The sequence below is a fragment of the Drosophila miranda genome (assembly GCF_003369915.1).
Source record: "Drosophila miranda strain MSH22 chromosome Y unlocalized genomic scaffold, D.miranda_PacBio2.1 Contig_Y1_pilon, whole genome shotgun sequence".
Classification (NCBI taxonomy): Eukaryota; Metazoa; Arthropoda; class Insecta; order Diptera; family Drosophilidae; genus Drosophila; species Drosophila miranda.
Window position 1 is genome coordinate 17,047,191 of NW_022881603.1, and position 24,443 is coordinate 17,071,633.

The 24,443-nt window shown below is 46.9% G+C and overlaps 3 protein-coding genes, 1 long non-coding RNA gene and 1 pseudogene across 7 annotated transcripts; 1 reads left to right on the top strand and 4 right to left on the bottom strand.

Moving 5' to 3' along the window:
- Positions 1 to 1,313: 1,313 nt before the first annotated feature.
- On the bottom strand, positions 1,314 to 2,048 carry LOC117190634 (phosphatidylinositol 4,5-bisphosphate 5-phosphatase A-like). The gene is made up of 2 exons (XM_033395682.1): positions 1,740 to 2,048; positions 1,314 to 1,678 (listed from the first exon to the last, which is right to left on the bottom strand). The coding sequence occupies exons 1-2, from the start codon at positions 2,037 to 2,039 to the stop codon at positions 1,337 to 1,339; spliced, it is 642 nt and encodes a 213-aa protein (XP_033251573.1). The 5' UTR covers positions 2,040 to 2,048; the 3' UTR covers positions 1,314 to 1,336.
- Positions 2,049 to 12,237: 10,189 nt separating this feature from the next.
- Positions 12,238 to 14,062, bottom strand: LOC117190638. Of its 3 annotated transcripts, none has more exons than XR_004473777.1 (4): positions 14,041 to 14,062; positions 13,734 to 13,910; positions 13,341 to 13,667; positions 12,238 to 12,378 (listed from the first exon to the last, which is right to left on the bottom strand). It is a non-coding gene; the product is annotated as an uncharacterized LOC117190638 (long non-coding RNA). The 3 variants fall into 3 exon arrangements; XR_004473775.1 differs by lacking the exon at positions 14,041 to 14,062 and adding an exon at positions 13,991 to 14,028; XR_004473776.1 differs by lacking the exon at positions 14,041 to 14,062 and adding an exon at positions 13,991 to 14,028 and having other exon boundaries at positions 13,118 to 13,667.
- Positions 14,063 to 16,983: 2,921 nt separating this feature from the next.
- On the bottom strand, positions 16,984 to 17,817 carry LOC117190635 (phosphatidylinositol 4,5-bisphosphate 5-phosphatase A-like; the record flags this gene model as incomplete). The annotated part of the gene is made up of 1 exon (XM_033395685.1): positions 16,984 to 17,817. A coding segment is annotated over exon 1 (420 nt), but the record flags the coding sequence as incomplete, so codon positions are not given.
- A 126-nt stretch (positions 17,818 to 17,943) lies between these two features.
- On the top strand, positions 17,944 to 19,390 carry LOC117190404 (nuclear inhibitor of protein phosphatase 1-like). Of its 2 annotated transcripts, none has more exons than XM_033395482.1 (5): positions 17,944 to 18,031; positions 18,136 to 18,350; positions 18,408 to 18,625; positions 18,685 to 19,111; positions 19,176 to 19,390. In XM_033395482.1, the coding sequence occupies exons 2-5, from the start codon at positions 18,203 to 18,205 to the stop codon at positions 19,295 to 19,297; spliced, it is 915 nt and encodes a 304-aa protein (XP_033251373.1). In that variant the 5' UTR covers positions 17,944 to 18,031; positions 18,136 to 18,202; the 3' UTR covers positions 19,298 to 19,390. The 2 variants fall into 2 exon arrangements, with proteins under 2 accessions (XP_033251373.1, XP_033251372.1); XM_033395481.1 differs by having other exon boundaries at positions 17,965 to 18,073.
- A 2,368-nt stretch (positions 19,391 to 21,758) lies between these two features.
- LOC117191460 lies at positions 21,759 to 22,772 on the bottom strand (annotated as a pseudogene).
- Between the last annotated feature and the right edge of the window lie 1,671 nt (positions 22,773 to 24,443).

Below are 24,443 nucleotides of genomic sequence, written 5' to 3' on the forward strand. Positions count from 1 at the left end.
ACTGGTGTTATTTATAAATTTTGAAGGATTAGATAAGGATTTGGTCAAAGGATTGTTGGTTTTTATTGAGTTCTTTCATATTTAAAGACATGAGAGTTTAAAAAAATTCTTTAGTTAGGCCCTACTCCTGAAGAAAAGAAGTTTTCCATAAGTCTTCAAAAAGAAAGGAAAATTCTCCGGGAAATTGCGAAAAGTCTTGGACGCTCGGAATTTTTTGTTCAGAATGCTTTAATATCTAAAGTGGTTATTGAAAATCGAGGATGGAAGAAGAAATCTTTACAAACAACGGACACCCGCATAATCAGTCTTGCAAAAAAGGATCAGTTCATGTCTTCCAAGGCCATATCCGCTCAAATTGGCAAAGAAAAATCAGGTCTGATGGTTCGTCGGAGACTTCAATATATAGACCTAACAGGACGTATAGTCCGAAAAGTTCCCTTACTCCGAGTAAAAATTTTGAAGATGATGCAAAAAGTCGTTGAAAATCATTTGGCATGGTCTGGGTCAGATGGGTCTTAGAAGTGGAATAATATATTATTGAGAGATGAAACAAAAATAAATCTTTTTGATAATGACTCCAAAAGATGTATACAACGACCCAAAGGCAAAGAATTCGACTTCCGGTACACAAAGAAAATGGTTAAGAACGGAGACCGATGTATAGGTATCTGAGGCCATTTTTCTTGGCATGACGTTGAGCCGGTACATCGCATAACTGATCATGTGATCCAATTCGGGTATAAAAACATATTGACAGTCATTATACAACCTTGAGCTGAGGAAAACATGCCCTTAAGATGGGTGTTTCTAACGGAAAATTACCCAAAGCACACCTCAAAGGTGGTGAAGGCTTGGTTTACGGGAAAAAATGTAAACGTTATGGCTTGGCTAAGTCAGTTTCCTGACTTAAACCCATTTTAAAACCTTTGGGGTGACTTAAAACGTCGAATTGGTACAAATTCTTTTCGAAAAGAAAAAGAATTGTGGAGAATTTGTGCAAAAAACGTGGTATGAGATTCCAGTGGAGACTTGCCGCAAACTTATTGCTAGTATGCCAGAAGAATGGCCAAAATCATCCAAAATAAGTGTGGCTATATAGGATACTATTAAAAGATTATAAATTATAAGAAAAAAGTGTAAAAAATTTGAAACGCTTTTAGTTTTTCGCTTTGGAAAATTGCTGTACTTATTATTTTGGCCAGCCCTTATTTGTGATTTTAAGGTTTAATCGATCATAAAATATATATTTGAAATGAAAAATGCTTATGATAAACATTTTTATAGTCTATTGTAGGTTAGAAAACTAAAAGTAATTTTGATTTTTTAATTATGTTTATTAGAAAAGTTTTATAGGAGATGAAAGAAAGCGTATAAGCGTGTACTTATTATTTTGGCCAGTAGTGTATATACTATATAAATTGCACTTGGAGTTTGAGGTGCCGGCATGGTTCATTTCATGCAACTCCTCGTCGGTCTGATTAGCAGTCTCTACTTTGTAGTTGAATGTCGCAGATACGGGCTTGTGGTCGGAGAGCGTATACTCCATATTCGACTGATAAGACAGCTGGGTGGCGCTCAGAGTAACGGCCGGATAAATGTTGCACTGCACGCGATGCAGGATCCTATCACACCAGGCCGGACGCCGCTTCAGGTCGTAGTCATTGGTGCCCTCAATGAACTACAAGAAAATACCATTTTATTATGTCAGATAAGGGAAATTAAATTGTGTTTTCAATCACCTTAAAAGTGGGCGCAAGTTTGGGGGCCAGCTCCTCCAGCAAGCTAAAGGCATTCCCCGTCTCCCTCAGCAGGTTCAACTGGTCCTGCTTGAGCAGCTCGTCATAGCGCATACCCTCTGCGGCGGTCCTCACGTCCCATGCACTGCTGTCGCCGGAGAGTCGGAGGTTGAGGTCACCAAACCAGAAGACAAAATCGTGGTCAAAGATCCGACGGTAGCCCGAGGCTTGGTACTTGTGGTTGTCCACTTGTTCCAGTCCCACCTGAACGATAGGTGGCCAGGGCTGAGGGCGACGCGCCATCTAGCGGAAGTCCAGGGAGGCTCGATGGTGTATGAGGACATCGGGGGGAGCTGGAGCCGTCACTGGGGATATAAGGAAGAGAATAGGATTAGTTATATGTATTAGTAAGGGAAAAAGGGATAAATAGGAGTGAAAATATTAGAAAACGTGGATTGGATTATAGAAATCGTGGAGCGTGGACGGAGTAACGTCGAAATTGGACATTTTGTGCTTAAAACAGAAAGTTTGAAGTGAGTACAGAAAAGGCGGGCGATAAAATAGGTTGTAATGCAGAAAATTTTACAAACAGCCGGCAAGGAATATAGCCACCAGAACCGGGCCAGAAGGTTTCCTGGAGAGGGACACTGGAGTTCGAGAAAGTCGACTGCAGAGAAGAAGACTGCCCAACGGAACCTGAGTGAGTTCGTCCCAGTTGCGCGTGTGTGAGCCAAGTAGCGCGGGACGGGTGAAGGGGGAGTGTGAAAGAGAACGATTTAGCTGCCAGGGCGATTCTAGCCACACCGCACGATCGTTGCATCGCCTTCCAGTGCGTGCCACACGTTTGGTCTCATTCACCAAGTAACAACCCCGAAACCCTATTCACACACACACACACGCGCACACGTATACTCGGACCTATATAAATTTAGGGCTGACCGGCCACGGCCAGCGATCGCCCGCGTCGTTTGAACTTAAAGGGAAAAAAAACATAATCCGCACTCTAAACACCGTTCCACATTAAATGTTATTTTGTTCCGTGTGTTGTCCTTTATTCAGTATTTAGTATTAGCTTAAACCGTTTAACGTAAAATCTTGGCCATTGAAAAAAATATGTAAAAACACCAACACCTTTCACCAATTTGCAGTGGCTACGCAGCGCCCGACTGATTTTCTGTCTCTCTCGCACGCACTCTTTGTCATGTCGTTTAATATTAGCGGCGTCTGCCGGAGGAGAGCCATACTGACTTAGTATCGGGTATAACCGTAGAGTTGCGCAGCAACTCACAACGTTCCCCCTCGTTTTTTGTAATATTGGTGTTGCTCGGTGCAGATGCCACAAGAAGGGGGTAGTCGACAGTATCATACGCGATCACGCGTAAACCAAACAGTGGACCAGATAGTAGAAGTGTCAGGGGCGATGTTTGATCAAGATCGGGAGGAACTTGGAGCTGTGGGTGGGTTGCCAATAACACCGGTCCAGGCCAGGTCAGAAGAATGGCCAATGTCCGATCCTACACCCACGCTTGCTTCCGAACTGGCATCAGCAGTCAACGTATCGTTGGCTCAGGCTCATGCGACACACAGGGCAGCGAACACTGACTCGATTAGTCGGGTGTTGCAGGAGGAATTGCGTAAGGGGTTTATCGAGATGATGCACCAACTCAACGAGGTACTCCAGCCGGTTAGACAGCTGAAGCAGCAGAAGGAACCGCAGCGGGAGGAGGTTCACCACGAGCAGGAGTATCGAGGAGCAATCCCGAAAAGGTAGCCGTCTAGCACGACTGATGCGCCGATTCCGCCACCAAAACCATTTTTGGCTGGCTCGGGGCGAGGTGGTATTGGTCCGGAACCGTCTTCAGGAGTAGGACCGACCGCATCCAGTGAGCAGCATCAACGGGGTGGGCATCAAGCGCGAAATTGGCGAAACCCAATAGCACTCAGACACTCGGGTCAGGGTCGTGGCGAGGGTAGGAGAGCTGGTGGGATTCCTCGAGAAGATCCGCATCCAAATCCCCCGGGTTATAGACCTTGGCCACGGTGGGGCCGAGTCGAAAAATGGGACGTGACGTTCGACGGAGACAGCAACAAAATGACAGTCGAGGATTTTGTGTTCCGAATTGAATTCCTACAAGCCCAATGCCGCTGTCCGTGGGATGAAGTTCTAAAGGGATTTCATCACCTGGTTACAGAAAACGCGCGGGAATGGTACTGGCAGTACATCCGTGATCATGGCGGTGGTGTTTGGCACGAACTAAGTGGTGACTTAATTGCTCGTTTCCGAGGCACGGCGTCCGAGTTCGACGGCATGAGAGAACTGCGAGAAAGAATGCAGCGGTCAAACGAGAGTGTGGAAGACTTTTTCCATGTCATGAGAAAGCTCGCGTCGAGGTTGGAGATGCCACCACCTGAAAAGGAGATGTTAAAAATCGTCAAAAAGGCACTCACAGATGAGATAGCGAGTTTCGTCTACGGCGTACGGGTTTATTCCTTAGACCAACTGCGGGATGAGTGCGTGGAAATAGAGGCACATCTGAAGAGGAAGGCTCGATCTTCGTGGCGAGGAGCACCCAAAGCCAGGAGGTCGCGCAGGATCGGTCGAGTAGCGATGAACAGGCAGAGGTCATTGAGGAAGCGCAAGTGACACAGCGTGTTCCACAGAAGTTGATTTGCTGGAACTGCGGGCAGACCGATCATGGCTTTAGGGACTGTATGGCATCGGAGAGGCGAATTTTCTGCTACCGGTGTGGAAAGCCCGATGCATATTGTCCAACCTGTCCGAATTGCGCGGGAAACGTGAAGAGGGGTGCGATCCAAGCAGGCGAATCACGCTCACAGAAGGGGCCTGCGCAGAGAAAGTAGAAGAAAATAAAAATGAATTAGATAGACGTAAATTGCATGCTAGGTTAAGGAACTTATCATATGAAGAGCGCTTAAGAAATTATTTAGAAACCAGAAATAGAATATTTTCTGAACTACGAGTGGATGGTATGCGAGCACTGTCGGTGCGGGTGAGAAAGGCGAGATCCCGGTTTAAGCAAAGGCGAGCTATGAGGAGGCAGGTGATTGCTTCAGTAAAGCGTTGTTGCAAGAAAGACCCGAGAGTTTTCGCAGAAATCTCTATAATGGGCGAGTCCGTGGCCTGTTGGATTCAGGCGCTACACACAGCATGGAGGCTCGTCGATATTCTTCTATAGTGAAGGTAGCGAATGGGGAAGGTCGCGCAATCGTTGGCCAAGTAGAATTACCGGTGAAATACAAGGGGGAGGTAAAAAGATTAACGTTTTTCGTATGCCCTTTCTTGGAACAGGAAATTTACTTGGGGGTAGACTTTTGGCGGGTATTCTCATTGGCTCCTGAGGTGATGGGAGAAGGTCCAGTAGGGGCATCCCACAGATTAGTGGAAGAAGTGCTGGCTGATCAAGTCGCTCACTATGTGGAAGGCCCGGAGAAGGAGATAGTGCAGGAAGAATGGGATTTGTCAGAAGAGCAAAAGGCAGCCTTGGATCAGGTGAAGGCAGAGTTTCTGACTTTCGAAGCCGTAGGCCTGGGGAGGACGTCGAGAGAGACTCACAAAATTCAGTTGGTGCAGAAGGCCGAGCCTGTGAAGGATCGACATTACACGCTGTCGCCAGCGATGCAGGAAGTGGTGTGTGGTGAGGTGGACAAAATGTTGGCTTTGGGAGTCATCGAGTACAGTGATAGTCCGTGGAGCAACCGTACCACCGTGGTGCGAAGGCCGGGCAAAAATCGTTTCTGTCTGGACGCTTACCCATTTCCTAGCATCGAGGGGATTTTGTCGCGTCTTGATCAGACGATATGTATATATCTCCAGCGTCGACTTAAAATTCGCTTTTTGGCAAATCTAGCTGGACGAGCAGAGTCGACCATATACGGCGTTCACGGTGCCGCGACGGCCTCTGTACCAGTTCCGTATGATGCCCTTTGGCCTCTGCAATGCCGCACAACGCCTATGTAGACTGGTCGATAAGGTGATTCCGGTTGAGATGCGTTCAAACGTCTATGCGTATCTCGACGACTTGCTGATTATTTATTTATTTATTAAATTAACAAATTATCTGTTAATAATGGTACTTAGTTACTAAAGGCGGAAAAAGATAAGTTAAAAGTTAGCTAAATTTAAATGATTATAAATATTGCATTATAGCTGAGGACTTCCAAACGCACGTGAAGATTCTGCGACAGGTTGCCGAGCGTCTACGAGAAGCAAATTTAACAATAGGGCTGAGCAAATCTCATTTTTGCTATAAAAACATTAAATAACTGGTATTTTTGGTGGGAGGAGGAGCGCTGAAGATGGATCCGGATCGTGTGTCGGCCACTTTGCACATTCCCGAGCCGCGATCTGTTCGAGAATTGCGTAGTTTCCTGGGAACTGCGGGCTGGTACCGGCGCTTTATGAAAAACTATGCTGAGATGGCCGGTCCGCTCACAGACGCCCTGAAAAAGTCGGGAAATGGAAAGTTTAAATTGACGGAGGAGGCAAAACGAGCCATGGGGGAGCTAAAAGCTGCACTCACCTCGGCACCAGTCCTGGTACACGCGGATTTCAAGCGGCACTTCTACATACAGTGCGACGCCTCACATTATGGGGTAGGAGCCGTACTCTTCCAACGGGATGACGAGCAGAACGAGAGGCCCATAGCGTTTTTCTCTGCCAAACTGAATTGCCACCAAAAAAACTACTCGGTGACAGAGAAGGAGGTCATAACTGACCACGCCAGTCTCAAATGGCTAATGACCATGAAGAACCTGGATGGTCGCTTAGCTCGTTGGTCCCTTCAACTGCAGGCCTTCGATTTCGGCATAGAACACCGGAAAGGAGCGGACAATGTAGTGGCAGATACATTGTCGCGCAGTATTGAAGAGCTGGAAGTGGATCCGAGTAGTATCCTGGGTTTTGAAACGGTGGAGTTTGAATCTGAAGAATATCAGGAGTTAAGGAAGGAAATAACAGAGAACCAAGACCGCTTACCTGATCTCCAGATTGTTGACGGCATGATATTCAAGCGCATGCGCTTTGAACGATTGGATGATCAACTGGAGGGCGCCGTCTGGAAATTTTGGGTTCCGAGTTCGCTGACGGCCGCGTTGATAGACAAAGCACATTCGGAAGAGAAGACAGCGCACGGAGGAATCGCAAAAACCTTGCACTTATTGCGTAGGCAGTTTTACTGGCCGAACATGGCGATAGAGGTGCGGGATTATATCCGACGGTGCACCGTGTGCAAGTAGTCGAAAGCGGAAATCGGATGCAGGTCGGGATGGGGCAAGAAGTGGTCACTGAGCGCCCGTTCCAAAAACTTTATATTGATTTTTTGGGCAAATATCCGCGGTCAAAGAACGGTCAGGCGTGGATATTTATTGTAGTTGACCAGTTCTCTAAGTTCACATTCCTAAAGACCATGACCAAGGCCACAGCAAAGGAAGTTGTAAGATTCCTCGTTCACGAGGTGTTTTACAAGTTTGGAGTGCCGGAGATGATTCACTCGGACAATGGGGCTCAGTTCGTCTCGAAAACTTTTAAGGAGATGACCGATGCATTCGGAGTCACTCATATGAGGACGCCAGTGTATTCTCCGCAGAGTAACGCAGCCGAACGCGTGAATCGCACAGTACTCAGCGCGATTCGGGCGTATCTGGAAGACGATCACCGGGACTGGGATGTGCATCTGCCGGAGATAGAACTGGCTATTAGGAACTCGGTTCACGAGGCAACAGGCGTAACACCATTCTTTGCAGTCTTCGGGCAGCAAATGTATTTGCATGGGTCATGCTACAAGCTGGCAAAGCGACTGCGGTCAATCGGCGAGCATGACATATCGCTGCTGGAGGGTCAGGACAAGCGACAACTCATCCAAGAGAGGATTCGCGCTAGTTTACATCAGGCATACGAGCGTAGTAGGGTAAGGTACAACCAGCGAGCTCGGGTGTTTTACGCGAGGCCGGGACAAGAGGTATTCCGCCGAAATTTTGTCCTTAGTGACTTTGGAAAAGGCTTTAATGCCAAGTTCGCGCGCAAATTCATCCGATGCCGGGTAGTGAAGCCAGTAGGAGAGAACGCGTACGCTCTGGAGGACCTTAACGGCCGTCCCATAGGAGTGTACCACGCCAAAGACCTGAGAATGTAGTGAGGTGTGGGTGTGGCCTACGTTGGGCGCGGCAGAAGAATGCAGGGCACGCCGGCGTGTGCTCAATAGTGTTCCGGAATCCGGTGGGCATGCCCACGCGTATGTTGTCCCTCCTGGGACTGACGACATACTCGTGGTGGTGTTCCAGTCCCACCTGAACGATAGGTGGCCAGGGCTGAGGGCGACGCGCCATCTAGCGGAAGTCCAGGGAGGCTCGATGGTGTATGAGGACATCGGGGGGAGCTGGAGCCGTACTGGGGATATAAGTAATAGAATAGGATTAGTTATACGTATTAGTAAGGGAAAAAGGGGATAAATAGGAGTGAAAATATTAGAAAACGTGGGTTGGATTATGGAAATCGTGGAGCGTGGACGGAAGTGTAACGTCGAAATTTGAAATTTTGTGCTTAAAACAGAAAGTTTGAAGTGAGTACGGAAAAAGCGGGCGAGAAAATAGGTTGTAATGCAGAAAATTTTACTCACAGCCGGCAAGGAATATAGCCACCAGAACCGGGCCAGAAGGTTTCCTGGAGTTCGAGAAAGTCGACTGCAGAGAAGAAGACTGTCCAACGGAACCTGAGTGAGTTCGTCCCAGTTGCGCGTGTGTGAGCCAAGTAGCGCGGGACGGGTGAAGGGGGAGGGTGAAAGAGAACTGCCAGGGCGATTCTAGCCACACCGCACGATCGTTGCATCGCCTTCCAGTGCGTGCCACACGTTTCGTCTCATTCACCAAGTAACAACCCCGAAACCCTATTCACACACACACACACGCGCACACGTATACTCGGACCTATATAAATTTAGGGCTGACCGGCCACGGCCAGCGATCGCCCACGTCGTTTGAACTTAAAGAAAAAAAACATAATCCGCACTCCAAACACCGTTCCACATTAAATGTTATTTTGTTCTGTGTGTTGTCCTTTATTTAGTATTTAGTATTAGCTTAAACCGTTTAACGTAAAATCTTGGCCATTGAAAAAAATATGTAAAAACACCAACACCTTTCACGAACCTAAATCCGCGATCAGCTGTTCAGTTCCAGAAGATTAACCCTTAGTGGGTGACGCGGGGGTCCCATCAGTCCACCGTATTTGGTCGAGCGATTTGTGGAAAATATTGTTTATTGTTTATGTCCCGGGGACCCTTAACAAGAGCTCTTGGTAGGTTAAGTCTCCGTAGGGGCCCGAGATAAATTAACTCCCGTAAAACTGGATCCACTCATCTACACATATTCCATTACGTATGAGTGAGGGTATCCCTGTTGGTTGAACGAAATTTCAGCAATTATTTCCGTGCTTGCCTTTGTGTCGAACGTTTTGGTGTTTCTTTTTGGTTAGTGATAATTTTGAGTATAGCTATTTATTAATGAGAAAGATGAAATTGTCAATTTACGATTATTAAAGCTTGGATATATATTGAAGCATGATGCATTAAATTTAAAATAGAGGGAGGACGCGTGGCGTAAGCCATGGATTAGGCCAGCCGTTACCGTTCCAGCAGAGGGTGGCCAAAATGAACGTTGTGTTTGGTCACAGGTAGGGCGGGCGCGCGAAGTGATAACACCCAAGCTTCACCCACTTGATAGCCGTCTGTTTATGATTTTCTTTGTTGTTGTTAGGTTGTTGTTAGTTTTGATGTCCCGAGAAGTAGTATGTCTCCTTTTTTGTCTACATTTGGCGGGCAAGGGGAACTACCCAGCCCTGGGGTCGACAGCTAGCCGGCATTGCCCTCTGGGAAACAAGCCAAGTGTAACAAATGGCGCCCAATTTATTTTCGAATTCGCATGCATCTGGACTGACGCAGGTTCGGGTGGTATTACAACAAATGTCACTCGGTCTGGTAAAGGCAGATGCGGGGAATGAAAAAAAAAAATAAATGTTGTGGAGAAGACGACAGCTCGCGAAGTGCAGTTTAGCTGTCCCGGCAGAAGTCGCTGCTGCAGGCTTAAGGTGAGCGTAAAGCTGGTCCTTAATGGCGCGGGGTGATTGATGCTACGCATGGATAGACGGAGGCAGTTAACGGATATATAAAATTTGTGATAGGGACTTACGAATTACAGTTGAACATTTTGTCGCTATTCGATGTCGCAAGTGAACGTAAGTCACTGCCGTTCAACAAAAAAATGGACAGGGAGTTTGCGACGGACACATTGCCTGGTGGACTGTGATATCGAATAAATCTGTGATGGAATGTGATATTGGAATAAGTTAGAGTAAGTCATGTAGGTAAATGTTCATTGTAGTTTCGCACCTGTTTGTTTAAAACAAAGCCGCTTTCGTGTTTTTGAACCTGTTGTCTGTCTGCCGAGAGGTGGTGAGGAGTAGGTGGCCCGGGAGTCGTAAAGACAACCCGCGATGCACTGTTGTCATGGCAGATCGGTATGATGGATGACAGGAACAAATCACAAGCAAAGTGAGCTCATGCACCGTGAGGCTTCTCGTTTATCGGCCATCGCTTAGAGCGATGACTAGAGTAGATGACAGGCCACACAAAGGTGGTGTTCGTAATTGTAGGATATCCGTAGGGCGACTGTCAAGTGGAGCGCAGAAACTGGAGCGGTTACTGGTCCCGGCTAGTCACGTGTCCCCCTCTTAATGAATCTGGTAAGAAGAAGAAGAACTGTTAGGAATTTTTTTTGTTAGGTTTTGTGTTGTGTTGAATGTGTTTGAAGTTTGAGTGTCTTAGGTGTCGATCGAATATACATGTATGTTATTATTTATTTATTCAAATATTTAATTGCATATATCTCGTTAACGGCGCTAGTTGGCGCAATATTTATATCGGTATTTATTTATTTATTTATCGGAGTATTTATTGGTCCGAAGCGTGGTGTTATTTATTCTTACTAGTTATTTCTTTGGGTATTTATTTCTTTATTTATATATATTATCTTAGTTTAGGAGTTTCCCTTTTTTTTTTTGTAATATTGGTGTTGCTCGGTGCAGATGCCACAAGAAGGGGGTAGTCGACAGTACCATACGCGATCACGCGTATACAAAACAGTGGACCAGATAGGAGAAGTGTCAGGGGCGATGTTTGATCAAGATCGGGAGGAACTTGGAGCTGTGGGTGGGTTGCCAATAACACCGGTCCAGGCCAGGTCAGAAGAATGGCCAATGTCCGATCCTACACCCACGCTTGCTTCCGAACTGGCATCAGCAGTCAACGTATCGTTGGCTCAGGCTCATGCGACACACAGGGCAGCGAACACTGACTCGATTAGTCGGGTGTTGCAGGAGGAATTGCGTAAGGGGTTTATCGAGATGATGCACCAACTCAACGAGGTACTCCAGCCGGTTAGACAGCTGCAGCAGCAGAAGGAACCGCAGCGGGAGGAGGTTCACCACGAGCAGGAGTATCGAGGAGCAATCCCGAAAAGGAAGCCGTCTAGCACGACTGATGCGCCGATTCCGCCACCAAAACCATTTTTGGCTCGCTCGGGGCGAGGTGGTATTGGTCCGGAACCGTCTTCAGGAGTAGGACCGACCGCATCCAGTGAGCAGCATCAACGGGGTGGGCATCAAGCGCGAAATTGGCGAAACCCAATAGCACTCAGACACTCGGGTCAGGGTCGTGGCGAGGGTAGGAGAGCTGGTGGGAGTCCTCGAGAAGATCCGCATCCAAATCCCCCGGGTTATAGACCTTGGCCACGGTGGGGCCGAGTCGAAAAATGGGACGTGACGTTCGACGGAGACAGCAACAAAATGACAGTCGAGGATTTTGTGTTCCGAATTGAATTCCTACAAGCCCAATGCCGCTGTCCGTGGGATGAAGTTCTAAAGGGATTTCATCACCTGGTTACAGAAAACGCGCGGGAATGGTACTGGCAGTACATCCGTGATCATGGCGGTGGTGTTTGGCACGAACTAAGTGGTGACTTAATTGCTCGTTTCCGAGGCACGGCGTCCGAGTTCGACGGCATGAGAGAACTGCGAGAAAGAATGCAGCGGTCAAACGAGAGTGTGGAAGACTTTTTCCATGTCATGAGAAAGCTCGCGTCGAGGTTGGAGATGCCACCACCTGAAAAGGAGATGGTAAAAATCGTCAAAAAGGCACTCACAGATGAGATAGCGAGTTTCGTCTACGGCTTACGGGTTTATTCCTTAGACCAACTGCGGGATGAGTGCGTGGAAATAGAGGCACATCTGAAGAGGAAGGCTCGATCTTCGTGGCGAGGAGCACCCAAAGCCACAAACTATGGTCGCGGGCCGAATGCGAACGTCAGCGAGGTCGCGCAGGATCAGTCGATTGGCGATGAAGAGGCAGAGGTCATTGAGGAAGCGCAAGTGACACAGCGTGTTCCACAGAAGTTGATTTGCTGGAACTGCGGGCAGACCGATCATGGCTTTAGGGACTGTATGGCATCGGAGAGGCGAATTTCTGCTACCGGTGTGGAAAGCCCGATGCATATTGTCCAACCTGTCCGAATTGAGCGGGAAACGTGAAGAGGGGTGCGATCCAAGCAGGCGAATCACGCTCACAGAAGGGGCCTGCGCAGAGAAAGTAGAATAAAATAAAAATGAATTAGATAGACGTAAATTGCATGCTAGGTTAAGGAACTTATCATATGAAGAGCGCTTAAGAAATTATTTAGAAACCAGAAATAGAATATTTTCTGAACTACGAGTGGATGGTATGCGAGCACTGTCGGTGCGGGTGAGAAAGGCGAGATCCCGTTTTAAGCAAAGGCGAGCTATGAGGAGGTAGGTGATTGCTTCAGTAATGCGTTGGTGCAAGAAAGACCCGAGAGTTTTCGCAGAAATCTCTATAATGGGCGAGTCCGTGCGAGGCCTGTTGGATTCAGGCGCTACACACAGCATGCTAGGGTGTAATGGTCAGGAATTCCTGGAGAAGCTGGGCGTGGAGGCTCGTCGACATTCTTCTATAGTGAAGGTAGCGAATGGGGAAGATCGCGCAATCGTTGGCCGAGTAGAATTACCGGTGAAATACGAGGGAGAGGTAAAAAGATTAACGTTTTTCGTATGCCCTTTCTTGGAACAGGAAATTTACTTGGGGGTAGACTTTTGGCGGGTATTCTCATTGGCTCCTGAGGTGATGGGAGAAGGTCCAGTAGGGGCATCTCACAGATTAGTGCTGGCTGATCAAGTCGCTCACTATGTGGAAGGCCCGGAGAAGGAGATAGTGCAAGAAGAATGGGAGTTGTCAGAAGAGCAAGAGTTTCTGACTTTCGAAGCCGTAGGCCTGGGGAGGACGTCGAGAGAGACTCACAAAATTCAGTTGGTGGCGAAGGACGAGCCTGTGAAGGATCGACATTACCCGCTGTCGCCAGCGATGCAGGAAGTGGTGTGTGGTGAGGTGGACAAAATGTTGGCTTTGGGAGTCATCGAGTACAGTGATAGTCCGTGGAGCAACCGTGGTGCGAAGGCCGGGCAAAAATCGTTTCTGCCTCGATGCCCGAAAGCTCAACAAAGTAACCATCAAGGACGCTTACCCACTTCCTAGCATCGAGGGGATTTTGTCGCGTCTCGATCAGACTATATATATCTCCAGCGTCGAATTAAAATTAGCTTTTTGGCAAATCGAGCTGGACGAGCAGAGTCGACCATATACGGCGTTCACGGTGCAGGGACGGCCTCTGTACCAGTTCCGTATGATGCCCTTTGGCCTCTGCAACGCCGCACAACGCCTATGTAGACTGGTCGATAAGGTGATTCCGGTTGAGATGCGTTCAAACGTCTATGCGTATTTCGACGACTTGCTGATTATAGCTGATGACTTCCAAACGCACGTGAAGATTCTGCGACAGGTTGCCGAGCGTCTACGAGAAGCAAATTTAACGATAGGGCTGAGCAAATCTCATTTTTGCTATAAAAACATTAAATACCTGGGATTTATAATGGGAGGAGGAGCGCTGAAGATGGATCCGGATCGTGTGTCGGCCATTTTGCGCATTCCCGAGCCGCGATCTTATCGAGAATTGCGTAGTTTCCTGGGAACTGCGGGCTGGTACCGGCGCTTTATGAAAAACTATGCTGAGATGGCCGGTCCGCTCACAGACGCCCTGAAAAAGTCGGGAAATGGAAAGTTTAAATTGACGGAGGAGGCAAAACGAGCCATGGGGGAGCTAAAAGCTGCACTCACCTCGGCACCAGTCCTGGTACACGCGGATTTCAAGCGGCACTTCTACATACAGTGCGACGCCTCACATTATGGGGTAGGAGCCGTACTCTTCCAACGGGATGACGAGCAGAACGAGAGGCACAGTCATAACTGACCACGCCAGTCTCAAATGGCTCATGACCATGAAGAACCTGGCTCTTTGGTCCCTTCAACTGCAGGCCTTCGATTTCGGCATAGAACACCGGAAAGGAGAGGACAATGTAGTGGCAGATACATTGTCACGCAGTATTGAAGAGCTGGAAGTGGATCCGAGTAGTATCCTGGGTTTTGAAACGGTGGAGTTTGAATCTGGAGAATATCAGGAGTTAAGGAAGGAAATAACAGAGAACCAAGACCGCTTACCTGATCTCCAGATTGTTGACGGCATGATATTCAAGCGAATGCGCTTTGAACGATTGGATGATCAACTGGAGGGCGCCGTCTGGAAATTGTGGGTTCCGAGTTCGCTGACGGCCGCGTTGATAGACAAAGCACATTCGGAAGAGAAGACAGCGCACGGAGGAATCGCGAAAACCTTGCACTTATTGCGTAGGCAGTTTTACTGGCCGAACATGGCGATAGAGGTGCGGGATTATATCCGACGGTGCACCGTGTGCAAGTAGTCGAAAGCGGAAATCGGATGCAGGTCGGGATGGGGCAAGAAGTGGTCACTGAGCGCCCGTTCCAAAAACTTTATATTGATTTTTTGGGCAAATATCCGCGGTCAAAGAACGGTCAGGCGTGGATATTTATTGTAGTTGACCAGTTCTCTAAGTTCACATTCCTAAAGACCATGACCAAGGCCACCGCAAAGGAAGTTGTAAGATTCCTCGTTCACGAGGTGTTTTACAAGTTTGGAGTGCCGGAGATGATTCACTCGGACAATGGGGCTCAGTTCGTCTCGAAAACTTTTAAGGAGATGACCGATGCATTCGGAGTCACTCATATGAGGACGCCAGTGTATTCTCCGCAGAGTAACGCAGCCGAACGCGTGAATCGCACAGTACTCAGCGCGATTCGGGCGTATCGGGAAGACGATCACCGGGACTGGGATGTGCATCTGCCGGAGATAGAACTGGCTATTAGGAACTCGGTTCACGAGGCAACAGGCGTAACACCATTCTTTGCAGTCTTCGGGCAGCAAATGTATTTGCATGGGTCATGCTACAAGCTGGCCACGCGACTGCGGTCAATCGGCGAGCATGACATATCGCTGCTGGAGGGTCAGGACAAGCGACAACTCATCCAAGAGAGGATTCGCGCTAGTTTACATCAGGCATACGAGCGTAGTAGGGTAAGGTACAACCAGCGAGCTCGGGTGTTTTACGCGAGGCCGGGACAAGAGGTATTCCGCCGAAATTTTGTCCTTAGTGACTTTGGAAAAGGCTTTAATGCCAAGTTCGCGCGCAAATTCATCCGATGCCGGGTAGTGAAGCCAGTAGGAGAGAACGCGTACGCTCTGGAGGACCTTAACGGCCGTCCCATAGGAGTGTACCACGCCAAAGACCTGAGAATGTAGTGAGGTGTGGGTGTGGCCTACGTTGGGCGCGGCAGAAGAATGCAGGGCACGCCGGCGTGTGCTCAATAGTGTTCCGGAATCCGGTGGGCATGCCCACGCGTATGTTGTCCCTCCTGGGACTGACGACATACTCGTGGTGGTGTTCCAGTCCCACCTGAACGATAGGTGGCCAGGGCTGAGGGCGACGCGCCATCTAGCGGAAGTCCAGGGAGGCTCGATGGTGTATTGGGACATCGGGGGGAGCTGGAGCCCTCACTGGGGATATAAGGAGGAGACTAGGATTAGTTATATGTTTTAGTAAGGGAAAAAGGGATAAATAGGAGTGAAAATATTAGAAAACGTGGATTGGATTATAGAAATCGTGGAGCGTGGACGGAGTAACGTCGAAATTGGAAATTTTGTGCTTAAAACAGAAAGTTTGAAGTGAGTACAGAAAAGGCGGGCGATAAAATAGGTTGTAATGCAGAAAATTTTACAAACAGCCGGCAAGGAATATAGCCACCAGAACCGGGCCAGAAGGTTTCCTGGAGAGGGACACTGGAGTTCGAGAAAGTCGACTGCAGAGAAGAAGACTGCCCAACGGAACCTGAGTGAGTTCGTCCCAGTTGCGCGTGTGTGAGCCAAGTAGCGCGGGACGGGTGAAGAGGGAGGGTGAAAGAGAACTGCCAGGGCGATTCTAGCCACACCGCACGATCGTTGCATCGCCTTCCAGTGCGTGCCACACGTTTCGTCTCATTCACCAAGTAACAACCCCGAAACCCTATTCACACACACACACACGCGCACACGTATACTCGGACCTATATAAATTTAGGGCTGACCGGCCACGGCCAGCGATCGCCCACGTCGTTTGAACTTAAAGAAAAAAAACATAATCCGCACTCCAAACACCGTTCCACATTAAATGTTATTTTGTTCTGTGTGTTGTCCTTTATTTAGTAATTAGTATTAGCTTAAACCGTTTAACGTACATTGAAAATAAATATGTAAAAACACCAACACCTTTCACGAACCTAAATCTGCGATCAGCTGTTCAGTGCCAGAAGATTAACCCGTAGTGGGTGACGCGGGGGTCCCATCAGTCCACCGTATTTGGTCGAGCGATTTGTGGAAAATATTGTTTATTGTTTATGTCCCGGGGACCCTTAACAAGAGCTCTTGGTAGGTTAAGTCTCCGTAGGGGCCCGAGTTAAATTAACTCCCGTAAAACTGGATCCACTCATCTACACATATTCCATTACGTATGGGTGAGGGTATCCCATCCCTGTTGGTTGAACGAAATTTCAGCAGTTATTTCCTTGTTTGCCTTTGTGTCGAACGTTTTGGTGTTTCTTAGTGGTTAGTGATAATTTTGAGTATAGCTACCTGTCTGTTTATGATTTTCTTTGTTGTTGTTAGGTTGTTGTTAGTTTTGATGTCCCGAGAAGTAGTATGTCTCCTTTTTTGTCTACATTTGGCGGGCAAGGGGAACTACCCAGCCCTGGGGTCGACAGCTAGCCGGCATTGCCCTCTGGGAAACAAGCCAAGTGTAACACACTGTCTGGTGGTAGTCCTCAATACGTTCCTTCAGCTTGTCGTCGTGGGCCGCCAAATGGGAACACACAAAGACAGCTCCAGTTCCGTACAGACTGAGCCGGATGCTTACTGCGCCCTTGTTACCCCACAGCCCTCCTAGGCCTGTTCTGGTCGCCTCCGTTTCGATGTTCTTCATGTGGGGAATGTGCTTATGTTGGGTAAACATCGTTATCAGAATTCCCTGGAGCTGCTTCGAGTCCACCTTGAAGTACTCGTGATCCTGCAGATGGGAGGCTATTTTCAGCACCCACGGGTCGTCTTGGAAGATGTTCAGCACCTGCTTGGTGCTGACCCCCTGCATGCCTATGACGTAAATATCGGGCAGCTGGTTGCCCGGACAGTTGGTGGTTCCATTCAAGGCCAGCAGCGATGTCAGCGACAAATTCCTGGGCGAATGAGTTCCAACATTCCAGGTGAGCAGGAAGATGCACAGATCGGCGATCGCCGTAGTGGTAACCACTACTATGATTAATACAACAATACTACAATAATAGACGACGTCACAAAGATGAGTTCACGGAGATCCGGTTTTGGATTTTACAGCACGTCCAGGCCCGCCACTTGCTGCTTGTAGCTTAGGCACACACCTTCCAGCATTTAATTTCACAAACACAGTTTATTAATTGGATTAAAAACTCGCAACCCCGTAATTATCTTTAGAAGCGCAATGCAAAAAAACGGTTCGCGTGTTTGTTTTCGTTTGATTTATCTTATCGAAAAGATATACGGTCTGACCAGTGTGACCGCGGATTTATAGTTAAAATATACCGTCCGACGAGAAATATATCAAAATATACCGTCTCATTTAAAAAATATACAAAAAATACCGAAAACTTTATGCTTTTTTCGGCCGCAAGTGTGTGTACACTGTTTCAGGATTGTGCATAAAAATAAACAAATCTTAATCAATTCTTTATCATCTGTTCAACGTAAGTTAAACGCATGGCTAACAGCTACGACATACCCAGTTGGTCAGTAATTAAACGCAACATAATCTGAACACATCAAATACACACAAACACACACATTTTAGGGCTGGAAAACCGCAGACGGGGCTCCACTTGGATGTTCTCAAAGATGAAAAACTAGTACAAAAACTGATGGTTGATGATAAAAAATGCTATTTATTTGGTCGAAACAGTCAAATGAATGACTTTTGCATCGACCACGCGTCGTGCTCCCGCGCGCACGCGTCCTTTGTGTACCACAAGCACCTCAACATTACATACCTCGTGGATTTGGGTTCCAGTAAGTGTGCAACTCTTCAATATTGTGCGGAATAACACATGTAATGGTCTTTCCCAGCTCATGGAACGTTCGTTGGGACCCTTAGACTGGAGGCTCACAAGCCGATACAGCTTCAGATTAATAGCCAATTTCATTTTGGGGCTTCGACAAGGAACTACATCCTCCGCGAGCGACCGTCTGCCGGACAGCACACCAACATCATGGAGGATCTGCCCATCAGCGAGACCGGTGATGGAGCCTTGCTGGGTCTACCCGAAAGCCAAACTGAATTGGATGTGAGTTTAAAGTCATTTCAAAATGTAAGCGAAGCCGATCACTGGACCTTCCCTTTTAGAATCTCACCGAGTACAACACGGCCCATAACAGGCGTATTTCAATGCTGGGCATTGACGATGACACCAACATGCGCAAGCAGAACGCATTGAAACAGGGGCGGCGGGATCGTAATGTCACGTTTAATGACGAGGAGATCGTCATCAATCCAGAGGATGTAGACCCCAATGTGGGACGTAATCTTGTGCAGACCACGGTGCCGGCCAAGCGGTCTCGGTACGATCTAAATCACATGGGCATCCATTCAGGGCACAGCAGCTTGGCGGCTGCCAATGCAGCCAGTGTGCAACAGATGTTCCAGCAGAGCCTGGCAGAAAATAAACGTCATCAGCACCGAGATTTGGTGCCGTTGGTGATGCCCGTTTTTGAAGAGGAGGTGGAGCCTACTGCCACTTTGGCTCAAAAGTTGGCCGTTGCCAATGCAGGAGGTGAGTGATTTTAAAAGTTTTCCTCTTAAAGTTCCTCCTCAAATAATATTCTTTTCTGTTAAAGTGCGTCGCCATGCTGAGGATCCACACGATTCGAGTGGCGAAGGCGATGGTCTGGGACCACAGAAGAAGAAATACGCCAAGGAGGCTTGGCCGGGACGCAAGCCAATGCTGGGACAGTTGTAATTGAAATCCAATTGAGTTTCTACCTCTGACCAATGAAGGCACAGCGACATAATCCTAAGCCTTCACAATTAAGAGTCTTTCCAAGAATAATCGGTAATTATTTAAAACATATGTTCCCACACAATGATCTGGATCACCGATCGGCAACTATGGTCCGAACGACCACTTTTGTTGGCCAAAACCTAATTTTTAAAAGTCACAACTAAAACTTGGTTTTGATCACTCTGCATTAGAAAAAGATGGACCATTAAAGCTGCGTACCAGAATTTTCCATAGATGGCGCCACATGCGCAAAATCAGCTGTGCAACCCAACTGTTTTTATAGTAAAGCACGTGAAGGGAAAAAGTGCCAAATTAATAACCATTTTAGATCTCTCAAAAATTGAAAAACGGCAAGAAGTGATTACATTTTTTTGATGAATCTTAATCTGTCGGGTTCTTACTACGTGTTTTGAGTTTTTAACTGTCTCTGGTAGTTGTGATGTCTTCGTAATTGAAGGTTAAAGTGAGGCCTTCAACATGTGCCAACTTGCAATGAAAACTAATTTTTGAAAAGGTGTACAAAGTGAGTCCTACCTAGTCCCACCCTGAAACCTTTTGTGTCTCGTAGATTAATAAATTCTTTTTGAAATGTATATAGTAAGAAATGCCACTTTTCACCACAATTCTTGGAATTTGCATTAATAGAGCATAACCTCAAATTCGAAAATGCAGAGTTGTTTGCCGTAAGGATTTCAAAAAGTGTAAAATTATCAATTAATTGAAAACGGATCTTAAGGCGACATATCATATGAAATTAATAAAGCTTTTGAAGATACCAGCAAGAAAATTTGTTATCGCTTGGCAACATACCGGAACAAATGCAAGTAAAATTCACAGATGTTTGAACGAAAATATGTGGATTGGCCACAAGCCTTTATTTCACTACTATTATCTTTATGCCCAGAGAATGCTAACTAAGTTCGTAAGGCTGTACAGGACCCAGTCGGAAAGCCGGCACATATCTCACCTAACGAGGCGTTAACCTTGCTTCTAGACAAGGATCTCAGCAATAATTTACGGAAACCTTTAAACGATTTTATTTTTATTTAAATCAAAATTTTGTTTAGGCGTGCAACGCCGTTTTCTTAAATAAAATATGCTTAATATTATTAAAAAAAAGGGGGGTGCCACACCCATTTTTTTTTCTTAAATCCACTTCTTATTGATTATATATATCCAATACAAAAAACTAAATGAAAAAATCTTGTTCTGTTCGGGAGTTATTAATTTTGGCCAACAAAAGTGGTCGTTCGGACCATAGAGCAGTGGTTGGCACGAATAAAATGTTCCGTTGCAACACATGTGAATGTGTGCGTGCCGATCACTGATCTGGATCGACGACAGTTGCGATCCAAGCCATCCCCCAAAGTAATGCAAGTTTATATAGTTGTCAACAATAACGAGGGGGAACGTTGTGAGTTGCTGCGGACACCGCAACTCTACGGTTATACCAGATACTAAGACAGTATGGCTCTCCTCCGGCAGACGCCGCTAATATTGAACGACACGACAAAGAGTGCGTGCGAGAGAGACAGAAAATCAGTCTGAGCGTGATGTCGGGCGCTGCGTAGCCAGTGCAAATTGATTTGTTCCTTTTGGGTATAAAAATGATCCGATCTGATCCAGATTCAGCAATCTGATAGATATGGTCATTATCTATGATTCTGCGTTTTTAGTTTTCTCGAATGTGCAATATTGTGGATGCAACAGATTTTCGTCCTTTGTGTGGGCGGAAGGGGGTGGGGCGAAATTTTGAGATACACGTTTTATAGTAAGATCTAACAGGAGTGCGGATAACAAATTTGGTTACTCTAGCCTTAATAGTCTCTGAGATTTTTGAATATCCCCAGATTTTCGTCCTTTGCGGGGGCGGAAGGGGGTGTGGCGAAATTTTGAAACAAACTCGTCTCGGTCCGATATATTAGGAGTGTGGATACCAAATTTGGTTGCTCTAGCTTTTGTAGTCTCTGAGATCTAGGCGCTAATGTTTTACTCTAAGCAAAGCCGCCTATGCTACGTGTGTGTTAGAGAGAGACAGGGCGAGAAAAAATGAAATTGTTTTCTTGATGCTGGCTATAATAATAATACGATCCAATTCAGATTCTGCAGTCTTAAAGATATGGGCATTCTCTACAATTCTACGTTTTGGTTTTTTCATATCTTTAAAATCCAAAACATCGTTGCTTTAGCTCTTATAGTCTTTGAGCACTAGGCGCTGAAGGGGACGGACAGACGGACGGACGGACAGACGGACAGACGGACAGACAGACAGGGCTCAATCGACTCGGCTATTGATGCTGATCCAGAATATATATACTTTATGGGGTCGGAAACGATTCCTTCTGGACGTTACACACATCCACTTTTACCACAAATCTAATATACCCCAATACTCATTTTGAGTATCGGGTATAAAAAGTACATGTTTTTCACTCACATTAATCACATTTTGCAGCTGTGTGGATATCGGGGAAATGGTATCACATCCCGTATGTTCTTAACACCCGTCACGAGCTGCAGATATCGCTCAAAGCCCATGCCAAAGCCGCCCGTAGGGATCCCTCCGTATTTTCGCAGGTCCACATATCACGACAAGTCCTTGGGAAACTGTGGATGGGAGCTCAAAGTGGCTGCATCGCTCTCACGCAAGCTGCCACCACACAATTCCCCCACAGCTGGCATCAGCAGGTCTAGGGCGTGGACACGATCCGGATTATTGCGAGTGATTTTCATGTAAAAAGGCTTTTGCTGGGTGGGCCAATCTACAACGAAGACGGGAGTGCCGCAGTGGGAAAAAGTTCCTGGTCCTTGGTAAAGCCCTCGTCCAAGCTGATGAGCGTCTTTAGGCTCTCCTTGTTGGCCAGGAGCACGTGGAGAGCATCATCGTAGCTCATGATCCTCCATGGAACAATCAGCCAAGGCAGATCCGAGCTAGCATTGGCATTGAGCTGGCAGAAGTGCAAGTCCTCTGAGCTCGTCTCGAGTACGCGATTTGTAATGGACTTAAGCATCTGCTCAATAATTTTCGCTAGCTTCTCCAGCTCATCCAGATGCGCCAGCTCGGCTTCAAACATATAGAACTCGGCTAAATGCAATGGCGACTTGGAGTTATCGGCTCGAAAGGCTTGGATCTGTCCCACAGCCGAGATGACGCTGCCCGGTGTTAGGTTTTGTGTTTCTGGATTGCGTGGCACAACGACTTGGAATCTGCTGCTCGACGATCCATCATCAATGTCCAGAAATGTGTTGTTCTTCAACCGGCGAATGTTTTTTATCCAGCCCTGCCATTGATAAGACTGTTATGACTATGTAACCACTTGAAACTTAGAATCAGGGCATTTAACCGAACACCGAGTGAGTCGCCTCGCTTATTTGACTTGGCTTTATGACTTATTCGCTGAGAGCTACAGTAAAACTTTCTAATAAGTAACATATTTTGTATTTAAGCAAAACAGCGGAATACTTCAATAGAGAATTGATTATTAGTTCTACTTCTAGTTCATTCCAGGGATGCATCGGATCGATAACAAATCGCAATAGAGTCACCCGCGTAGTTCGTTTTTCACAAAAATTGTAATAGCCGAAAGCTGGTTATAATATTTGTTACGAACCTTTGTTTTTCTTTGGGGCAAGGTCGGCTAGCCAGTCATCCCAGGGCTGGATACTTCCCAAGCCCTCAGGTCGCACAACAACCAACTGATTGGACATCTCGAACAAAATGAAACAACAAAAATAACCGACAAAAAAAAACTGAAAAAAACGGACTCTACTCGACAAACAACATTACAGTCTTCCCTCAACACAGACTTGGACCAGGTCGAGGTGTCGATGTTTTACCCCCCCGACGCACCCACCCTACCTGAGATCTGAATCACACGTTCCGGTTCTCCCTGCCATTGGCAAAAGCCTTACCCTCTCGTTGCTGTGGCTCCTCTTCCCCCCATACGAAACGCTTAACAATTCATTTCTTCGTTATAATCTTCACTTCATTTCCTATTTTCACACGATATCATTTCTAAACTAGGCCTGCCTATTCATCCCCCCCTCATCTTAGTACTACTGGCGGTTAATAAATAATTAGATTAATAGGAATAAATAATATAATAAATATAAATAAATAGGTTACATATATATAAAAAATACGGACGGACTTAAATTACATATACTTATAACTAGAGACGTCTAACAAAAATAATTAATGGGAGTAAATAAGTTGATGTGCTTTTTTTTCTTCTCCCTAAGTGGGCGAGGGTCCCGCACTACGTGGCCAGGTCTGATCCTTCGAGACCAGCAGGAACAACAGGCCAGGGTGGCGGAGCTGTGACCTATTCCCTACGGCCAACAAAAAAATAAATTTGGGGTTTCTTTACTCCCCTTTGGAGCGGACTCACTCTTATGCTTCCTGGTCCTGGTTCCTGGTCTTTCCCTGATCTGGATCCCCTGGAATCACATTTATTTATCTTTTATTCATTTTTTTGCAGGGTGATGGCCACTACTCCATCCTCATCCCACTCACTTTTTCTTTCAGAACAAAAAAAATCGCTAAGTCACTAGGTCCGGCGCGCATGCTCCTTCGTTGCGGGAACTTTTTTTTCTGAACCCCCTCTTGGCTGTTCTGTTTAATGCTCCCGGCTGCCGATCCCCATCGCTCTTTGTTCTATCGCCCTTGAACTAGGTTCAAGGGCATGGCCTGATTCGGGCTGCTGTCGGCTCTCTTTTCTTTTGGGTGTGGGTGAGTTGGCTTCGGGACTCCGTTATGGGATGAGATCGGAAATCCTCTCACAACGGCTCCGGAGAGCGCGCGGAACTCTAACTCTCCAGGACCAGGTGGCCACTCTTCGCTAACCTTTCCCCTTAAATTTTGGCCCTGCCACCCTGTTCAAAAAAATACCTTCCTCTCAGCGCTTCTAGGGTCTCGCCTATCGATATCTTCGCATGCAACACCTAGCGAAAATTCGAGCGACCATGGCCGCGGAGAATTATTCGCAAACATCGAAGAGCTTCACCAAAAATGCTGGCATTCTCGGACATTACAGTGCCTAGGAGGATCTTGCAGCGCCCAACGTAGGCTTACACCCACGTATCTGATAATCCTTAAGTGAGT

What these genes read in the sequence shown, in the direction of transcription:
- LOC117190404 (XM_033395481.1), top strand. Translation starts at nt 18,045, where the DNA reads ATGGCTAACAGCTACGACATACCCAGTTG. An exon ending in CCTCGTGGATTTGGGTTCCA is followed by an intron (nt 18,351 to 18,407) that starts GTAAGTGTGCAA and finishes GGTCTTTCCCAG; the next exon opens with CTCATGGAACGTTCGTTGGG. An exon ending in AAAGCCAAACTGAATTGGAT is followed by an intron (nt 18,626 to 18,684) that starts GTGAGTTTAAAG and finishes CTTCCCTTTTAG; the next exon opens with AATCTCACCGAGTACAACAC.
- LOC117190634 (XM_033395682.1), bottom strand. Translation starts at nt 2,039, where the DNA reads ATGGCGCGTCGCCCTCAGCCCTGGCCACCTATCGTTCAGGTGGGACTG. An exon ending in AACTTGCGCCCACTTTTAAG is followed by an intron (nt 1,679 to 1,739) that starts GTGATTGAAAAC and finishes ATTTTCTTGTAG; the next exon opens with TTCATTGAGGGCACCAATGA.